Raw genomic sequence first — 21463 nt, forward strand, 5'->3', positions numbered from 1 at the left:
GACGCAAATGCTGTCAGAAGAAAGTGGAATATGTGGAGTGTTGTCCAGGTGTATCCTGGTTCTGACGGAAAAAAATCAGGAATGTCAAAGTAAGGCACAGAATGGTCAACTGAGTATCGGCGACCAATCACGAAGATTGCTGTTATATATCCAGCAGAAGGTAACTAGCTGACTAGATGAGGTGTATTCCCCATCGGGGGGAAGATGTTTCATGGAGGAAATCAAAATGGATGATATTTGGGAATAATGTTTTTTTGTGACACACTTTGTGAGGTCGATGCAAACAACGTCATGTGACCACGTGTACACGAGTGTGGAACAATCTCAAAGTCGTGATGTCTCTAACTCGGTGGGTAGACCAGAAAAATATGTCATCTGTGGAGACAGTGCTTGCAGAGTTTGAAGGAAATTGGACCATGTAGTTTAGAGAGTGTTCATCTTAAACTGCTTTTGTTTGCTAAACCGAGAGATAGGCCTACCAGCATCCTTCCAAAGAAGTGAGTTTATGAATGGAAAAGTGATGCTTTTATGGACAAATGGTGGACATTGTGCATCAATGTTGTTTCTTATAATGAACGTTGTACTGTGTTGGACATTGTATTATGAATACTAGTGGGGTCACACGTGGGAATCCCACGGGCATGGAGGTGTATCGTTGCGATCGGTTCAGCCGTTTTTGCGGTACCTGGGAGTGGACGGACAGACAGACAGACGGACGGACATTTGGTGAATTATAGTAAGATGGATGATCGATTTGTGCAATTAATGATTTGTCGAAGTCATGATGATCGTCAAGATATATGTTTCATGACCCAACGTCAATAGAAGTTTCATCACCTAATGTTTCATGACCTAATGTAAAATGCCTTTTTTGTTTGGTATTTTTCAGATCGAATGAACGTGATGTATACAGTTTGAAGCAGGATTGCTTGTGTCATTATGTTTATGGTTTCAATCAGTTTCACCGCAATGGCTGCCACAGGACAAATGTGCAATGGCCCAATAGCCAACAATATTCCCTCGGGATATATTTAATATTCCTTACATCATGCCAAGTGGCTTGGTTTTATCATCAAAGGCACAATTTTGTCATCTATCTGCTGTACTCTTTATTGAAGTAATCCATGTACTGTATGCACATGCAAGAAGAGGCTTGCCATTGGAATTGTTGTTTGCAGATAACCTTATGATTACAGCTGCCAGTGCAGAGGAACTGTATGCCAGTTTGGTGAGGTATCAAAAAAGTGTAGAGTCTACATTCCTCCAGAAATCATAGCAGTGATTATCTTTGAGTAATCCCAACCATCAATCATATCATCTTTCCCTATTATACAATGAATGATAGAAGGGATGAGGAAAAGGTTGAGGTGATGTGGCCGTGTGGGCATGTGTGATGATGAAGGAGGAGAACCTAGTAAGTGTCACAGACCAAATAATGCAAGGAAAGTGGAGTAGAAGTCGGCGAAAGACATGATGTGATGTAGTTCTGCGGTCGGACGTCACAGTTGGTACAGAAACAGCCACGTTGGCAGCATCACTTGCTGTCGTGAGCGTTGGATCAGTGAATACCATGGGCTTCTAGGAAAGGTCAAAGATGATACGCGCTGCATGTAGATGGAGGATGGATGTGCCTTTAGAGGTTGTGGGGATCATGGTGGAAATAATGATGGATGGAGATCAGAGTTTGGATTAGTAAAAAAAAATCACCATCATGTACATCATAAATATAAGAATGCAGTGTATGTACGTAGAGCGGTCTGGTTTGCACAGTAATCGGTTTGCTTGGTTCCTTTGAGTCAGGCAGGTATGTAATGAGTGAAGGCAAAGTGGATGGCAAAGATGATGTAAGTACGTACAAAGTAATCCACCAACTTTAGTGGCACAGGCATGATGGACCCAGAGTCATCTTGCTGGATGTTTTTATTTGCTCTCATCGGATGACGACCACCTGTTTGCAGGGGTGAGTTGAGGTAAAATAACCACTTAAAAGAAGAGCAACAGCCAGCTATATCTTGTCTAGCAGACGGGCATGCACCGCATGACTAAACAACACATTTGTAATGCAAAAATCAGACAATGTTTTGCTTTAAGAAAAAAAACATTTATCTGCATTCCAGTGTTTTAAAGGTGAAATATTCTGTAAAGAATTGTGCAAATGTCCCTTATGAGGTCATCTACACACAGTCATGTGATCTAATTATGTATGTATGAGTGGAACAACTCAAAAAGCAGACAACCCTTTCAGCACACATTGTGACTTGCCGAATAGCATAATGTTCAAAATAATCCAGATAAACCGATGTGTGTGGTGTTCCCATCCAAGAACATCGCTCGTGATCCTTTGAGCGGGGCGCCAAATCCCAAATGCATTTTTTATTTTTCACACTCACCCCTGTAATGTCATCCAAGGCAAAAACACCGATCTTTCCATCCTCCCAGTGATCTTCGTTTGTATGCAACCCAAGGCTGCAGGGCAGCATCATTGCCTGAGGGTGCAATAGCTCGCCTACTCTTCGCGAAGGACACTGCGGGATCTTCAATGTCAACCAATAAATGGTGGCAGATGTGATGCCAGTTCAATGTCCATCCAAGGGCCGGCACACACATTGATGTATCGTCCTGCCCATGAAACGCCAAAATGCCATTTCATAGCTGGGTCGAAATTGGTGGTCTTTCTGTCTTCTACCGACTCCTATCTGGCCGAGCCCCCCCCCCCACCCCAGCCCTGTCTGTGCTCTGTCCCCCAAAATACTCCTCCAGGTCGCACAAGATCTGCCAGCAACCCTCTTCTGGTGAAACTGCCAAAATCAAGACTCTCTGCTCAACTTCACTCTTTCATTGCTCTTTTCTCCCACCTCTGGAACAAACTCTCTCACTCTCTTCAATCCCACTCCTCCCTCCAGGTCTTCAAAACAGCTGTTCACCACCATCTCTTATCTTCCCCCATCCAAAACCTTGATCTTTTCTACCCCAGTTAATTCACCCCAGATCCACTTTAATGAAATACAAACTTCTTTCCTGCAAGTCCGAGCTCTGTCCATGTGTGTTTCACACTCCACCCCCTTCCCATGCCTCCTCTCTCCAAGCCCTCTCCCTCCCACAGATCTCCCGATGTCCCTGCTCTCAAATGTTGTACTTGTGTGCTTCCCCGTCTTTCCCCATCTTGTCTCCCACTCCCTTTATTTCGTCTTACAGTCACATAAAAAAGTAAGTAGACCCCATGTAAAGTTTTGACTTTTTCAACACATTTCAACATACAGCTATTTGATCTTCATTTCTACAATATTGATAGATAAAGGTGATATAATATAACAAATATCATGAAACATTTACATTTTGTAGTCCATTGTATGATTTAAATAAACATGAATGCAAATTTCGCATGTGGAAAAAGTAAGTACACCCCTACATTTATCACGACTTCAAATACCTAAAATTAGAATCAGGTGCACCAGCTCAGGTGCAAATGATTAGAACATCGTTAGAGAGGATCTTGGAGGAACCTGTCTTATTTAAACCTCAGACATTTAGTTTGGTTTGCTCTTTGTTGTTGAAGTGTGCGGCATCACCATGCCTAGATCAAAAGAGCTCTCTGAGGCCTTCAGAAAGAAGGTTATATATTCCTACGAGTCTGGGAAGGGATTTAAAAAGATCTCCAAACAATTTGAAATCAATCGTTCGACTGTCCGGAAGATCATCGACAAGTGGAGAAGATTCCAAACAACTGCCAACTTGTTCAGGCCAGGCCGCCCCAGCAAATTCAGCCCGAGAGCAGACCGCAAGATGCTGAAAGAAGTCTCTAAGAACCCCCAGAATGTCATCACGGGACCTACAGGTAGCTCTTGCCACTGTTGATGTCAAAGTGCACGAGTCTACCATTAGAAAGAGGCTGCACAAATTTGATCTACATGGGAGGTGTGCCAGGAGGAAACCTTTGCTGTCCAGAAAGAACATCAGGGCAAGACTAAAGTTTGCCAATGAACACCTAGGCAAAGACCAGCACTTCTGGAACAATGTGCTCTGGACAGATGAGTCAAAGGTAGAGCTATTTGGCCACAGTACCAGAAGACATGTTTGGCGAAAACCAAAGACAGCATTTGACCACAAGAACCTGATACCAACTGTAAAGCATGGTGGTGGAAATATTATGGTTTGGAGCAGCTTTGCTGCATCAGGGCCTGGGCAGCTCACCATAATAGAATCCACTATGAATTCTTCATTGTACCAGAGGGTGCCTGAGGATAATGTGAGGCCATCTGTTGGAGAGTTGAAGCTCAACCAAAGGTGGACCTTGCAACATGACAATGACCCTAAGCATACCAGTAAATCCACCAAGGAATGGCTGAAAAGAAAGAAATGGAGGGTTCTGGAATGGCCAAGTCAAAGCCCGGATCTAAATCCCATCGATATGTTGTGGGGGGATTTGAAACGAGCTGTGCATGCAAGAAACCCCTCAAACATCGCACAGCTGAAAGAATTGTGCATGGAGGAGTGGGCAAAAATTTATCCGAGTCGATGTCAGAGACTGGTAGACAGTTATAAGAAACGCCTACTTGAGGTACCCACCTATTAGAGCCAAGGGTGTACTTACTTTTTCCACATGCGAAATTTGCATTTATGTTTATTTAAATTATACAATGGACGACAAAATGGAAATGTTTCATGATATTTGTTATATTATATCACCTTTATCTATCAATATTGTTGAAACTAGGGCATGCCCGTACTATATATAAGCTAGGACGTGCCCGTACGTGGGTGCAAAAAAACATGCGTGCAAACAACAACAAAAAAAAACTTTGAAACCACGTGGCAGTAACGACCACAGAACCCCCCCCCCTCTATTTACATGAATGGTTTGGTCCATTCGCAACGACCACAGAACCCCCCCCTCTATTTACATGCAATGGTTTGGTCCATTCGCAACGCCAAAGCGAACGGCGAGCGGCTAACCACAGAACCCCCCCCCCTCTATTTACATGAATGGTTTGGTCCATTCGCAACGACCACAGAACCCCCCCCCCCTCTATTTACATGCAATGGTTTGGTCCATTCGCAACGCCAAAGCGAACGGCGAACGGCTAAATCGCCATAGCTCGGTAAGTACTTGTCCGATTAATTTCAAACCTTGAAAAGGCACATCCTCGGGTCCCCAGCAATATACCTGGCAAGTTTAAAGTATATCGGACCCGTGGTTGTCGAGAAACAGCGGTCACAGACAAACACACAGACACACAGACACACAGAGATTACTGGAATTATAGATAGATGAAGATCAAATAGCAGTGTGTTGAAATATGTTGAAAAAGCCAAAACTGTACATGGGGTGTACTTAATTTTTCAAGTGACTGTATGTGTCCGTTTGTTTTTTTTGTCATTAATGTTAGCTCTTACACGAGCCTCAATCTTGTATACCAAGAAAGAAAAAAATTCAAACCCAGGCTAGACAGCTTAAAATGAGTGTGCACACCAGTGAAATATGTGTAATACGAACTCCTCCATGTAAGCCTTAGATAAATTAACAATAAAAATTGTGATAATGTCATTCACGAAAGAAAGAATAGAAACCAATAGAGAGTGTACAAGTGGGTGTAAGAAATGAACGGTACCTCCAGAGGAACAGTTGTGGATCAGGGCTGCCGGTTTGAGTGTAAAGTTGGATTTTGCCGGAGTGGAGTGGTTTATAACACCGATGTTGCAGTCTTTGGGACGGGGTTGAACAAAAATGGAGAAAACTATGTCATCGACGGGAAATTGCACAGCGACCAGAGACACATTCTCTTAAAAAATGTGTTCGCCTTTGGAGCCAATGTTTCCTCATCCATCAACATATTTTCAATACAATCTTGTAAACAAAAAAAAGAAGAAAAAAAGTAATGCACGTAACAAAGAATAAAAACCAATAGAGAGTGTACGAGTGGGTGTCAGAAATGAACAGTACCTCCAGCTGAACTGTCGTGAATCAGGGCTGCTGCTTTGAGTTTCAAGTTGGATTTTGCCAGATTGGAGTGGTTCATGTCACCGATGTTGCAGTCTTTGGGACGGGGTTGAACAAAAATGGAGAAAACTATGTCATCGACGGGAAATTGCACAGCGACCAGAGACACATTCTCTTAAAAAATGTATTCGTCTTTGGAGCCAATGTTTCCTCATCAACATATTTTCAATACGATCTTGAGAAAGCGTTGAAATGAGAAAACAGAGAAATTTTAGGCCTGCAAAAGAAAACTTCAAAAGAGTTTGAGATTATTTTTAAGGAATAAATGACACAAAGTGCAACCTGATGCCTGTTTTTTCCTTTTTTTCTGAATGCAAATAACTCGATACCATACCTGGTTGAGCTGGGGTACTCAGCAGACAGGATGCATCCCTTTCCAAAGGTGGTGGGCTGTGCACCAACTGCAGAGACACGCACACAAATTACGACATTGCACACCCTTCTTGGCAACAGCTTTAAAAACAACTAGAGAGTTCATAGAATACTTTCGCCATGCTTTCTTGAGAAAAAAGGACATGGACATGGGCTGTAAGCGGCAAATTGGATTGGTCAAGATGATGTAAAATGCTGTAATATTTTGTCCAATTACTGCCAAAGGAAAGGTTTTTGAAAGTGGCAAAAAGGGCGATTTGTATTCTCCAGTGTTCAAATATATATTTTCAATTGAAACAAAGTAAAAGTTTTCAAAAATGATGAAAAAGATTTTAAAAGTTGAAGAATTTTTTGGGAAGTTTAACACCGTTGATGCAGCGTCTTTCACACCACATTAGTTAGTTAACACGTTAGTTATTTGTTATTAGTTATATGAGTTATTATATTATATATTATTATGAGTAATATTATTGTTATTAGTTATTATATTATATATTAATTATTATATTATATTAGTTCTGTTCTTCCTTAATTAGTTATTTGTGCTTGTTTGTGTCCTTTCTGACATCCTCAAAAACAGTAAGTTTGATGATTCAATTCTTTTCAATTCTATTTGACTGCCAGACAGGCAGAGTGACAATATGATCTCACTCCACTCAGCACATGAGCGATCAAGACAAATTCGGAGCCAAAGTCCTGTTAAATTACATGTTCAGTTTCTGATTCATGTTGCAACTCGTGTTCAAAATATAACGTTCGATTGGGATTAACTTGTTCCTCGATCATAAACTGACGTTGTGGACAGACAGACAAACTGAACAAATTGCTTAAGCCCACTTTTCACTTCATGCCACGGAATAAAAATGTAACATAATTAGCTCACCTGGACTTCAATCCAGTGAGCTTATGTGATTGAGCAGAGTCCATTGGTAAGTCAGTCAGCCAGAGAGTGAGTGAAAGCCAAAGTCAAAAGCCAAAGTCAGCGTCTGTAAACACTTCAGTCATTTTCGGTTGAACCAAACATATGATTTTGATGAAACTTGACCTCATCCTTCATATCTGATGCTTAACGAAGGTGCATTGACGGCATCAACATCTGCGCTCATTAACTGGTTGAAATCAGGCCGAAAACGCAAAAAAATACCTGCCCTTACCGACAGAGGGCATTGCATCAGCAGCAAAACTTGATGACGTCATTGGCGATTGCTGCTGACGTATGTGAGTTTCGGGACCCGTGCTCCTATTTTTAATGAGTGTTGTCCATAATCTCACAATAAAGGCTTTTTGAAAATTTGATGACAAATGCTCAATTTATGGTTTCAAAAAAGTTATAACCAGGAGGCACAAGCAAACCTGCACACACACGCAAAACCCATCTCCCGCTACCTGGAGGACGGGATAATTATGGCAGTCGTTCGGATGGATATCTCACCTCGTTTTCCTGACGACGCCACTGGTACCATTTCATCGCTTTGGGATAGGTTGGAGGAGAAGATCAGGAAGTTAACTTTTGAACCCCATTGTTTGCAATATCTTTGATGTACATCAGAACATCTAAGAGCCACGCTGTAAATATAAAAGCCATGCTGAGCAAATATCCCACAGTGTCTTACAATGAAGAGTAGGTTTGCGTTATCATCGGCATCCTGAACAAAATACAAATCCCTGTCCCAACCTACAGGAATGATGTAACCCGCAGCAACGTGCTGCATATCAGAGAAGATACCCTTCTCCTCTACCCTCTACCCTACCTTATGTTCCCTTATGAACAGTACATCTCCTATTTATTGCAACCTTATAATTCTAGCCCCACTCCATACATTCTCGCCCCAATCCATACGTATGTGGAAAATAGATGGCCTCAGTTGCTCTGCAAAAATTGCTCGTCAATGGATTGGTGGACGGTATACCAAAACTGCATGGTGTTAGCTGACTGAAGCTATAAACAAGATATGCACGTATTATCGGAGAGGATAAAACAATGAAAACCAACAGTCTTTAAACTCAGGATGATGCAAATGGGGAAATAAATGTTTTCCACTCCAAATATGAATCAATGATGTATTTTTTAAAAACTCGATAATCACACATCTGACACATCTGACCACATCTGACATCTGTCCATGTGTGGCTCACACATCTGACCATAAGATGTAACAGAAACTTTAAACATCAACGTATGTAATTGCATCGCAGTCTGCAGTTACTGTAAAACGAGACAAACTCTAACAGCAGCGTAGCCAGGCTTGTAAAATATTATAAACCACAAACACACATGATTAGCTTTTTATCGTGTGAAGTCCTTCCTTGGCACACCTGAGCTCCTCACCACATACAAGGCTTTCATCCGCAGCTCAATGGAATACTGTTCTCCCCTATGGGCCGGTGCTCCTGCCTCACATTCAGCTCGGCTTCACGCTGTTGAAACCAAAGGTTTCAGAATCATTGGAATCTCCCGCGATGAAACTAACTCCGAGGACCATTCATTCACTCACCGCAGGCAGGTTGGTGGTCTTTCTGTCTTCTGCCGACTCCTATCTGGCCTTGCTCCCCCAGCTCTCTCTGTGCTCTGTCCCCCAAATATTCCTGCAGGTCGCACAAGATCTGCCAGCAACCCTCTTATGGTTAAACTGCCAAAATCTAGACTCTCTTCTCACCTTCACTCCTTTATTCCTCATTACTCCCATCCCTGGAACAAACTCCCTCACTCTCTTCAATCCCACTCCTCCCTCCAGGTCTTTAAAACAGCTGTTCACCACCCTCTCTTATCTTCCCCCATCCAAAACCTTGATCTCTTCTACCCCCGTCTATTCACCCCAGATCCACTTTTTTTTTGAAATACCGACTTCTTTCTTTCCTGGAAGTTCTAGCAGTGTCCATGTGTTTTATACCTTTACCACCCCCCCCCCCCCCCCACCTTTCTATGCTTCCTCCCCCCCAAGCCCCCACCGTCCGACGGAGTTGATCTTCCGTTGTCCCTATTCTCTGCTGTTGTACTTCTGTGCTTCCCTCTTTCTGCCAATTTTGTCTCCCGCTCCCTTTATTGTATGTTTTGTGTGTCAGTTTTTTTTTGTGATTTTTGTTGGATTCTTACCCGAGCCTCGATCTTGTATCCAAAAAAAAAACAAAGAAGGTTATTCACGTAACAAAGAATAAAAACCAATAGAGAGTGTACGAGTGGGTGTAAGAAATGAACGGTACCTTCAAATGAACAGTCGTGAATCAGGGCTGCCGGTTTTAGTTCAAAGTTGCGTTTTGCCAGAGTGGAGTGGTTCTTATCACCGATGCTGCAGTCTTTGGGACGGGGTTGAACAAAAATGGAGAAAACTATCTCATCGACGGGAAAATGCACAATGACCGGAGACACATTCTCTTAAAAAATGTATTTGTCTTTGGAGCCAATGTTTCCTCATCAACATATTTTCAACACGATCTTGAGAAAGCGCTGAAATAATAAAACAAAAAGAAATTTTATGCCTGCAAAAGAAAACGTCAAAAGGGTTTGAGATTATTTTTAAGGAATAAATGATAAAAAGTGCAACCTGATGGCTGTTTTTTCCTTTTTTTCTGAATGCAAATAACTCGATACGATACCTGGTTGAGCTGCGGTACTCAGCAGACAGGATGCATCCGTTTCCAAAGGTGGTGGGCTGTGCACCAACTGCAAAGACACGCACACAAATCACGACACTGCACACCTTTCTTGGCATGTTTTTTTTATAGCTCATCTGGAACGTAGTTCCGGTCAGCCTATGCGATGGCGCGTCGTCCATCCGTCAGTCCGTAAACACTTGCAACTTCTTCTCCAAAACTGCTGTTGTGATTGTGACGAAACTTGGCACAAATGATATTTCGGATGCTGCAACTCAAGTTTGTCGAGGTCTTCGGGGGACTACCGTGATCAAAGTGGATCCAAGTTTGACCCCTCCATCCCCTAAAATAGGAATTTGCTTTTTCCTCTGAAACTACACATACTATTTCGATGAAACTTGATCACAACCTTCATCACCCGTGATGTATCAAAGCTTGTTCACGGAATTAAAAAAAAAATCAGGCCCTAAGGTAGTCATGGAGGGAAGGAGGGGAGGGAGGGTTAACCCCCTAAAATAGGTATTTTTTTTGTTTGCTTGTTTAAAGTCTTATGATTACTTTAGTATATGATTGTACATGCTGCCCTGTCTCCAAGCAACCATTGAAATTGGCTTAAAATACTGTGATACTGTTTAAAATACCTTTAGTCAGTGTAGAATACTGTCTTATTCTACCAGGTGAGTGCCATGGGGGTATTGCCCCTATTTTTAAAAAATCTACATTGATTATATTGTATATTGGTCCACAGACCATCATGCACTTGCAGAAAAGTATGTACAATTTTGTAGACAAACTGAATGTAACACAGCTAGAATGGGAAGGGGAAAAGCGGGGACGAAACAGGAAAGGAACAAACTAACCGGCAACTAACAGACAAAAAGAGGTGAGGGAGACGGGGAAATATTATTACCTCCGCGACCAAAGGTTGATGGAGGTTATGTTTTCACCTCTGTCTGTCTGTCTGTTTGTGAACAAGTATCTCAAAAAACGTTGTGGCCGGATTCGGACGAAACCTGGCAGAGAGGTAGCGTATGTGACAAGGATGAAATGATTAGATTTTGGTGAAGATCCAGATTCGGATCCGGCTACTACAATTTTTTATGTGATTCTTCACCATTGGGAGATTGGGCCAAAAATGATACATAGCAGGATATCTCAAAAAGTTATCGACGGATTTGGATGAACCTTGGTAGACAGGTTGTGTGTGTGACAAGGACTAATGGATTCGATTTTGGTGAATATCTGAAAATGGATTCGGATATGAGAATTATTTAATTTTTCTAAGTGATGCTTCACCATTGATAGATCGGGTTAAAACTGATATATAACCTGATATTTAAAAAAGTTATGGACGAGTTATGAATAAACATGGAGGAACGAGTTGGTTAGGTGACAAGAACAAGCCGATTAGATTTTGGTTCAGGTCCGAATCCAGATCCGGCCTATCAGTGGGATACAAAACGTAAACTGTTCACCAGGCGGAGGTATGCTCGCTACCAGGTGCTGTGCTAGTTATATCATATAATCATAGATAATTGAATGAAATATGAATGAATGATCGTTTTGACGCCATTTTTCCCCACGAGAGCGGGGGTTAGCCTTGCGGGCCCCATGACCTCATGGTTCCCTGTTTGAGGCAATGTTTTTATGGCAGGATGCCCTTCCTGACGCCAACCCTTAGTCGCCTCTTATGATGCGCAGGTATATGGTGTACCTATTCTAAATCGGGGTACACACCGTGATCATTCATCCCAGCAAGCTGGTACTCAATTTGCCGACCTCGGAAGGATGACAGGCTGAGTCAACCCCCCTGACGTTAATTCAGCGATAGATCGGGATTCGAATCCAGGATCCTATGATCCCAAGCCTGCACCCGAACCGCTAAGGCAACACCAGGCTTATAGATAATTATGCGATAGATAATTCTATCGACACGATATCGATAATATACGATATCATAATATACGATAGATAACACCAACCACTAGATAATTATACGATATAATTAATTATTATTTCAAAAGTAAATCTCTGTACGAAGTTACACTCACTGACTGACAGATAGACGACAATAGACTCTCTCATCCCTTCAGGAACGGCTGAGAGTAAACGATCTATATCAAGGTAGATCTGTGCGTGGACACACTCACTGACGTCCAGATCGATTACAATAGTCCTTTCGGTGAAAAGGTGTGAAGATCAATAGAAATGAACATGAAACATTCTGAAACAAACAAGACGAACTGGCTAACAGGACGAACTTAATTTTGTTACAGCTCAAGCAATAAAAGTGAAAAAAACTAAAAATGTATCTTAAAATGAAAAGCCCATCCGCATCCGATTTGTACTCGAACGAAACTATATGAAAACAACAGCTTAAAAAACAACTGGAGAGTTCATAGAATACTTTCGCCATGCTTTCTTGAGAAAAAAGGACGTGGACATGGGCTGGAAGCGGCAAATTGGATTGGTCAAGATGATGTAAAATGCTGTAATATTTTGTCCAATTACTGCTAAAGGAAAGGTTTTTGAAAGTGGCCAAAAGGGCGATTTGTGTTCTCCAGTGTTCAAATATATCTATCTATAATTCCATTAATCTCTGTGTGTATGTGTGTGTGTATGTATGCGACAACGATTTCTCGACAACTACCGGTCCGATATACTTGAAACTTGCCAGGTATATTGCTGGGGACCCGAGGATGTGCCTTTTCAGGGTTTGAAATTAATCGGACAAGTACTCACCGAGCTATGGCGATTTAGCCGTTCGCCGTTCGCTTTGGCGTTGCGAATGGACCAAACCATTGCATGTAAATAGAGGGGGGGGTTCTGTGGTCGTTGCGAATGGACCAAACCATTCATGTAAATAGAGGGGGGGGATTGTCACTGTACTCGCAAGCCGTTCGCCGTTCGCTTTGGCGTTGCGAATGGACCAAACCATTTCATGTAAATAGAGGGGGGGGATATAATTTTAGATAGATATATAGTACGGGCATATATATAGTACGGGCATGCCCTAGTATTTTCAATTGAAACAAAGTAAAAGTTTTTAAAAAGATAAAAAAGATTTTAAAAGTTGTAGATTTTTTTGGAAGTTTACCACCGTTGATGCAGCGTCTTTCACACCACCTTAGTTAACACGTTAGTTATTTGTTATTAGTTATATTAGTTATTATATTATATATTATTATGAGTAATATTATGATCATTAGTTATTACATTATATATTAGTTATTATATTATATTAGTTATGTCATGAGTTAATAAGTTATTTGTGCTTGTTTGTGTCCTTTCTGACATCCTCAAAAACAGTAAGTTTGATGATTCAATTCTTTTCAATTCTATTTGACCGCCAGACAGGCAGAGTGACAATATGATCTCACTCCACTCAGCACATGAGCGATCAAGACAAATTCGGGGCCAAAGTACTGTTAAATTACATGTTCGGTTTCTTATTCATGTTGCAACTCGTGTTCAAAATATAACGTTCGATTGGGATTAACTTGTTCCTCGATCATAAACTGACGTTGTGGACAGACAGACAGACAAACTGACCAAATTGCTTAACCCCACTTTTCACTTCATGCCACGGAGGAAAACTGCAACATAATTAGCTCACCTGGACTTCAGTCCGGTGAGCTTATGTGATTGAGCAGAGTCCATTGGTAAGTCAGTCAGCCAGAGAGTGAGTGAAAGCCAAAGTCAAAAGCCAAAGTCAGAGAGTCTGTAAACACTTCAGTCATTTTCGGGGAACCAAAGATATGATTTTGATGAAACATGGCAACATGCTTCATATCTGATGCTTAGCGAAGGTGCATTGACAGCATCAACTTCTGCGCTCATTAACTGGTTGAAATCAGGCCTAAAACGCAAAGAATACCTGCCCTTACCTTCAGAGGGCATTGCATCAGCAGCAAAACTTGATGACGTCATTGACAGTTGCTGCTGATGGATGTGAGTTTCAGGACCCGTGCTCCTATTTTTAATGAGTGTTGTCCATAATCTCACAATAAAGGCTTTTTGAAAATTTGATGACAAAAGCTCAATTTATGGTTTCAAAAAAGTTATAACCAGGAGGCACAAGCAAACCTGCACACACACGCAAAACCCATCTCCCTCTACCTGGAGGACGGGATAATTATGGCAGAGTCGTTCGGATGGATATCTCACCTCGTTTTCCTGACGCCGCCACTGGTACCATTTCATCGCTTTGGGATAGGTTGGAGGAAAATATCAGGAAGTTAACTTTTGAACCCCATTGTTTGCAATATCTTTGATGTGCATCAGAACATCTAAGAGCCATGCTGTAAATATAAAAGCCATGCTGAGCAAATATCCCACGGTGTCTTACAATGAAGAGTAGGTTTGCGTTATCATCGGCACCCTGAACAAATTACAAATGCCTGTCCCAACCTACAGGAATGATGTAACCCGCAGCAACGTGCTGCATATCAGAGAAGATACCCTTCTCCTCTACCCTCTACCCTACCTTATGTTCCCTTATGAACAGTACATCTCCTATTTATTGCAACCTCATAATTCTAGCCCCACTCCACACGGATGTGGAAAATAGATGGCCTCAGCTGCTCTGCAAAAATTGCTCGTCAATGGATTGGTGGACGGTATACCAAAACTGCATGGTGTTAGCTGACTGAAGCTATAAACAAGATATGCACGTATTATCGGAGAGGATAAAACAATGAAAACCAACAGTCTTTAAACTCAGGATGATGCAAATGGGGAAATAAATGTTTTCCACTCCAAATATGAATCAATGATGTATTTTTTAAAAACTCGATAATCACACATCTGACACATCTGACCACATCTGCCATCTGTCCATGTGTGGCTCACACATCTGACCATAAGATGTAACAGAAACTTTAAACATCAACGTATGTAATTGCATCGCAGTCTGCAGTTACTGTGAAACGAGACAAAGTCTAACAGTGGCAGAGCCATGCTGGTAAAATATTAAAAACCACAAACACACATGATTAGCTTTTTATCGTGTGAAGTCCTTCCTTGGCACACCTGAGCTCCTCACCACATACAACGCTTTCATCCGCAGCTCAATGGAATACTGTTCTCCCCTCTGGGCTGGTGCTCCTGCCTCACATTCAGCGCGGCTTCACGCTGTTGAAACCAAACCTTTCAGAATCATTGGAATCTCCCGCGATGAAGCTGACTCCGAGGACCTTTCATTCACTCACCGCAGGCAGGTTGGTGGTCTTTCTGTCTTCTGCCGACTCCTATCTGGCCTTGCTCCCCCAGCTCTCTCTGTGCTCTGTCCCCCAAATATTCCTGCAGGTCGCACAAGATCTGCCAGCAACCCTCTTATGGTTAAACTGCCAAAATCTAGACTCTCTTCTCACCTTCACTCCTTTATTCCTCTTTACTCCCACATCTGGAACAAACTCCCTCACTCTCTTCAATTCCACTCCTCCCTCCATGTCTTTAAAACAGCTGTTCACCACCCTCTCTTATCTTCCCCCATCCAAAACCTTGATCTCTTCTACCCCCGTCAAGTCACCCCAGATCCACTTTTTTTTGAAATACCGACTTCTTTCTTTCCTGGAAGTTCTAGCAGTGTCCATGTGTTTTATACCTTTCCCACCCCCCACCCCCACCTTTCCATGCTTCCTCCCCCCCAAGCCCCCACCCTCCGACGGAGTTGATCTTCCGTTGTCGCTTTTCTCTGCTGTTGTACTTCTGTGCTTCCCTCTTTCTGCCAATTTTGTCTCCCGCTCCCTTTATTGTATGTTTTGTGTGTCAGTTTTTTTTTGTGATTTTTGTTGGTTTCTTACCCGAGCCTCGATCTTGTATACAAAAAAAAAAAAAAAAGGTAATTCCCGTAACAACAACAACAACAACATGCATTTTAAAGGCCATTTTCCCTGCTAGAGCGGGGGTTAGCCTTGCGGTCCCCATGACAATCTTCTCCATTTTGCCCTATTTTCTGCATCTCTCCTTGTTAACCCCCTTGCCCGCATTTCTTCTTCCACCATCTTTAGCCAAGTCTTTTTCGGTCTTCCCCGTCCTCTGCTTCCTTCTACATTCATTTCCATCACTCTTCTCAACCAGTCACTTTCATCCTTCCTCAACACATGACCAAACCATCTCAACCTGTTCCTCTTCACAGCATCAATCACAGGCTCTATTCCCATCATCTTTCGCAATTCATCATTTGTCTTCCTCTCTCTCAACGATACTCCACACATCCACCGAACCATTCGCATTTCCACCCTTTCCAACCTTCGTTGCTGCTCTACGTTCATTACCCATGTCTCGCTCCCATAAATCATAACACTTCTCACACATGCAGCATACACCTTTCCCTTCAGCTTCAACGACACTCCCCTCATCATCAGCACGCCACCCAGTTCCCGAAACTTCTTCCATGCACATCTCACTCGAGCAACCGTTGCCGAGTCTGATCCACCTTCTCCATTCAGCATGTCTCCGAGGTAGCAAAATGTTTTCACACCTTCCAGCTTCACGCCGTCTCCAAGATCCAACTCAACATTTCCGCCATCTGCAGCTCCCGCTGTGCACACCTTACATTTGAATGTAGCTGCCACACTGGTTAATGACCCTCTCAGACCACTACATTTTTGATGAACCAACTCAGCGCACATTGTACATTGAATGGAGTTCAATCCGACACCCTTCCTACACACAGCACAGGGCCACTTCCCAGTTCTTTCCACCTCACCACATGCTTTACCACTTGCCATCACCTTCGTCTTTCCGATATTCACCTTCAGACCTTTTGTCTCCATACATTCCTTACACGTGTTCATCTTTTCCTTCAGTCCATCCATACTTTCCGCAATCAACACCAGATCATCTGCATACAACAACTCCCAAGGTAAACCTTCCTTTACGTTCTGAGCCAGCACCTCCATCACAGCTACAAATAGTAGTGGACTTAGTACCGACCCCTGATGCACTCCCACCTTCACCTCAAACTCACCACTGTTCCCGTCCTTCGTCCTTACAGCTGTGCGCGCTCTTTTGTACATTGCCATCACTACTCTGATCAACCATTCCTCCACTCCTAACTTCCTCAATGCCCATGTCAATACTTTGCGTGGTACCCTATCGAATGCTTTCTCCAGATCAACAAACCCAAGAAACAACTTCTTCCTCTTCTCCATGTACTTCTCCTGCAACTGCCTCACAATGAAAAGCGCGTCTGTCGTTCCTCTTCCTGGCATGAATCCAAACTGCATTTCGTCGATCTTCACTTTCTTCCTTATCCTCCTCTCCAACACCCTTTCCAATACCTTCATTCCATGCTCCAATAACTTTATCGCTCGGTACGAGCCACACTCCAGAGGGTCACCTTTCCCCTTGTATAGAGGAATGAGGGTACTCAGTTCCCAATCCACTGGAATGCGGCCTTCTTTCACCACCAGATTACAGATCTCTGTCATTCTCTTCACACCCCAACTTCCTGCTGCCTTCAACATATCTCCCACAACTCCCGTCGGCCCTCCCGCTTTTCTACCCTTCATTGCTTTTATCGCTTCCTCAACTTCCTTCTCAGTTATCTTCTCTGCCGGTCCTAAAACAGGGTTACTCTCTATGTTGCCATCCCATTCATTCTCTGTATTCAACAGCATTTCCATATATCTTTTCCATCTTCCTTTAATTACATCTGGGTCGACAACGATTTGTCCCACTTCATCCTTCAAGCAACTCACCCCCATCACATCACACCTCTCTTTCGCTATCTGCTTTGCAATCCTGAATACTGCTTTCTGACCCTCTTCCGAATCCAAGCGTTCTCCGAACATTTTCCTACATGCCTCCTGCGCCTTTGCTACCTCTTTCTTTGCAGCCTTCCTGGCTGCCTTATAACTTTCATGCTCTGCTGTTTCTGCTCCCGTACCCTTCGCCTTCTGCCACTCCTTGAACTTCTTCCTCTTCTCGTCAATCCTCTTTCCAACTTCATCATCCCACCACCATGTTTCCGAGTGCCTCGGTGGTCCTTTTGTCCATCCACATACCTCACCAACGGCTCCCAACAGACAAGCTTTCATTGACATCCAACCACTTTCAAGCTCAACCACATCATCCTCGACCCTACTCAGCCTCTCTTTTAATGCCTCCCTTACTGTCACCTCTTTCAATCTCCACACCTTCATTCTCGGTTGGTACTTCACCCGCCGAGCTCTCCTCGCACCTTTCACCCTTACGTCGCAGACAACCAAGTGGTGCTGTGAAACAGCCTCCTCCCCCGGGATCACCTTTGTGTCCCGGAGGTGCCCCCTATCTCGCCTACGCACCATCAGGTAGTCAACGGTTGTCGTCGACCCACCTGACGTGTATGTAACAAGCTTATTATCCTCTTTCTGGAACTGAGTATTACAAATCAACAATTCAGCTCCATCAGCAAACTCCAAAATCCTTTCACCTTCTCCATTTCTCACACCATATCCGTAACCCCCATGAACTCCGTCAAAACCATCCATACTCCTTCCCACATGTCCATTTAGGTCTCCTCCTACCACAACAACTTCCTCATCTTTCACGTTTTCCATCAGCTTCTCTATCGCACACCAGAACTTGTCCTTTTCTTCATCGCTTCGACCAACCTGCGGAGCATATCCCGAGATGACGTCACTCTAGTCACACTCACCACACTGTCTACAAACTCCTCAGAAAACAGGACACCAACACCATTCACGCCCTCCGGGCAGCCTTGCCACACATACTTGTATTTCTGTCCCTGCCTACCCTTCACCATTCTCACACCACTTCCCTTCCATCTCGTCTCTTGCACACAACATATGTCCACTCTTCTTCTGACCAATACTTCCACCACTTCTCCTGATCTCCCTGTCATTGTCCCTACATTCCATGTCCCAAACCTCAGAAACCGATCTCCACTTCGGGCTGTACCCTGCCCATATGTAGTTGTAATTGTCATGGTTCCCTTTTTGAGGCAATGTTTTTATGGCCGGATGCCCTTCCTGACGCCAACCCTCTTATTCGTCTCTTACGACACGCAGGGATACGGTGTACCTATTCTTATCCAGGGTACACACCGGTATCAGTTTTTTTTGTGATTTTTGTTGGTTTCTTACCCAAGCCTCGATCTTGTATACAAAAAAAAAAAAAAGAAGAAGTTATTCCCGTAACAAAGAATAAAAACCAATAGAGAGTGTATGAGTGGGTGCAAGAAATGAACGGTACCTTCAAATGAACAGTCGTGAATCAGGGCTGCCGGTTTAAGTTCAAAGTTGGGTTTTGCCAGAGTGGAGTGGTTCTTATCACTGATGCTGCAGTCTTTGGGACGGGGTTGAACAAAAATGGAGAAAACTATCTCATCGACGGGAAATTGCACAGTGACCAGAGACACGTTCTCTTAAAAAATGCATTCGTCTTTGGAGCCAATGTTTCCTCATCAATATATTTTCAATACGATCTTGAGAAAGCGTTGAAATGAGAAAACAAAGAGAATTTTAGGCCTGCAAAAGAAAACTTCAAAAGTGTTTGAGATTATTTTAAAGGAATAAATGACTCAAAGTACAACCTGATGGCTGTTTTTTTCCTTTTTTCTGAATGCAAATAACCCGATACGATACCTGGTTGAGCTGGGGTACTCAGCAGACAGGATGCATTTGTTTCCAATGGTGGTGGGCTGTGCACCAACTGCAGAGACACGCACACAAATTACGACATTGCACACCCTTCTTGGCAACAGCTTAAAAAACAACTGGAGAGTTCATAGAATACTGTTACGGTTCTCCGCCGCCCTTCTTACCCTTACCGAGGGGGGATTAAGCCCCTTGTTCTTTCTGGGCTTGGCGGAACCGAGAGACTTGAAATGCCTCTTCCGGGCGAACGCAAGGTAGGGTTTTGGGACCAAGTCTCGCTCGTACCTAAATCCCTGCACTGCCACGGAAGCGGGGAAGCAAGCCTCGCACGTGCCACGTGTGATTTTGGTACAATGAGCGGATTGAGTACCACGTGGTCCGTGCATTTACCGTTACATTTTGGACCCCGATTAAAGCGGTTCTACTCGTACCACGCTTAGCCAATGAGGAAATCACAAGAACGATCGAATGGAAGGAAGAGCACAGGTTTAATTATTATTCCCACACGTATGTACAATGATCGGTATGCAGAGACACAGAGAAGCACTTAATCAGTCTTATCCTGAACCCCCAGACTCGGGCCCATCACACCCACACAGGGAATTGCAGGCAGTTTGATGTTCCAGCCAAACACGCCGACTTAGTCGTCCAGGAACAGCCATGTTCGGCTCTCCACGGTCCCAGCACGTCCCGCGAAGAAGGCACGCAGGCGATGGAAGGATCCTCGTAGAGCGTCTCCCGAACAAAAGGCAGCCGATGAGGTAGGAAGGAAAATACGCGTCTCTCAGCGCGGCTGGCGGTTACACAGCACATTATCACTCGCGTAACTCAATGCACTGTACGTGGCTCGGCTTCAAGCTCAACAGAGCGTTGCTTTCATGTGAGCGTGTATCCTGGTTCATGTGCGTCTTTCTCCACTCAATGCCAACCCAGTCCTCTTACTGCTCTCTTCAATGCAGGTGCTCGCGAGTCCTCCTCATCAGTCCTCTTGGGAGCTTTGCGCAACCGCTTATATTGACACGTCCCGAACCTTCCCGAACCTTCTCGAACCTTCCAACCACGCCCTGTGATGCAGTGCTGCCGCCACACCCTCTGAGCCCTGATTGGCGGCTCGCGCTTACCGTCAGCTCTTCTGCCGCCCTCATTCGGTCCCGCCCCGACCCCCCTAGGCCTGCCTCATGTTAATTCGCGCCAAAAGAATCGAAGGCCGCACAAAGAGGCGTGAGGCCAGGGAGGCGGGATCAGGCAATGGAAGTAGGAGTAGGACCTATTCTCCTTACTCTACTCAACGCAGAACTAACATAGGAAAAGGACTAAGCTCACAAATACTAAGAGATAACTATACTATCGCGAGGCTACATGTTGTTTGTGTGACTAACTATGAGAGGGAAATTTAACCTTTATTATACTGACTGTTACCAAAACTCAAAACCGCAACAATACTTTCGCCATGCTTTCTTGAGAAAAATGGACATGGACATGGGCTGCAAACGGTAAATTGGATTGGTGAAGATGATGTAAAATGCTGTAATATTTTGTCCAATTCATGCTAAAGGAAAGGTTTTTGAAAGTGGCCAAAAGGGCGATTTGTGTTCTCCAGTGTTCAAGTATATATTTTTAATTGAAACAAAGTAAAAGTTTTAAAAAAGATAAAAACGATTTTAAAAGTTGTAGAATTTTTTTGAAAGTTTACCACCGTTGATGCAGCATCTTTCACACTACCTTAGTTCACACGTTAGTTATTTGTTATTAGTTATTAGTTATATTAGTTATTATATTATATGTTATTATTAGTAATATTATGATCATTAGTTATTATATTATATATTAGTTATTATATTATATTAGTTATGTTCTTCGTTAATTAGTTATTTGTGCTTGTTTGTGTCCTTTCTGA

General features: G+C 43.2%; 1 protein-coding gene across 1 annotated transcript; it reads right to left on the bottom strand.

Moving 5' to 3' along the window:
• Positions 1-1084: 1084 nt before the first annotated feature.
• On the bottom strand, positions 1085-19615 carry LOC144893212 (uncharacterized). The gene is made up of 10 exons (XM_078782884.1): positions 19555-19615; positions 19163-19255; positions 14129-14166; positions 9965-10031; positions 9572-9664; positions 7803-7840; positions 6333-6399; positions 5610-5702; positions 1857-1948; positions 1085-1631 (listed from the first exon to the last, which is right to left on the bottom strand). The coding sequence occupies exons 3-10, from the start codon at positions 14162-14164 to the stop codon at positions 1500-1502; spliced, it is 618 nt and encodes a 205-aa protein (XP_078639010.1). The 5' UTR covers positions 14165-14166; positions 19163-19255; positions 19555-19615; the 3' UTR covers positions 1085-1499.
• Positions 19616-21463: the final 1848 nt, after the last annotated feature.

The sequence above is a fragment of the Myxine glutinosa genome, chromosome 1 (assembly GCF_964187855.1).
Source record: "Myxine glutinosa chromosome 1, kmMyxGlut1.1, whole genome shotgun sequence".
In the NCBI taxonomy this organism is placed as follows: domain Eukaryota; kingdom Metazoa; phylum Chordata; class Myxini; order Myxiniformes; family Myxinidae; genus Myxine; species Myxine glutinosa.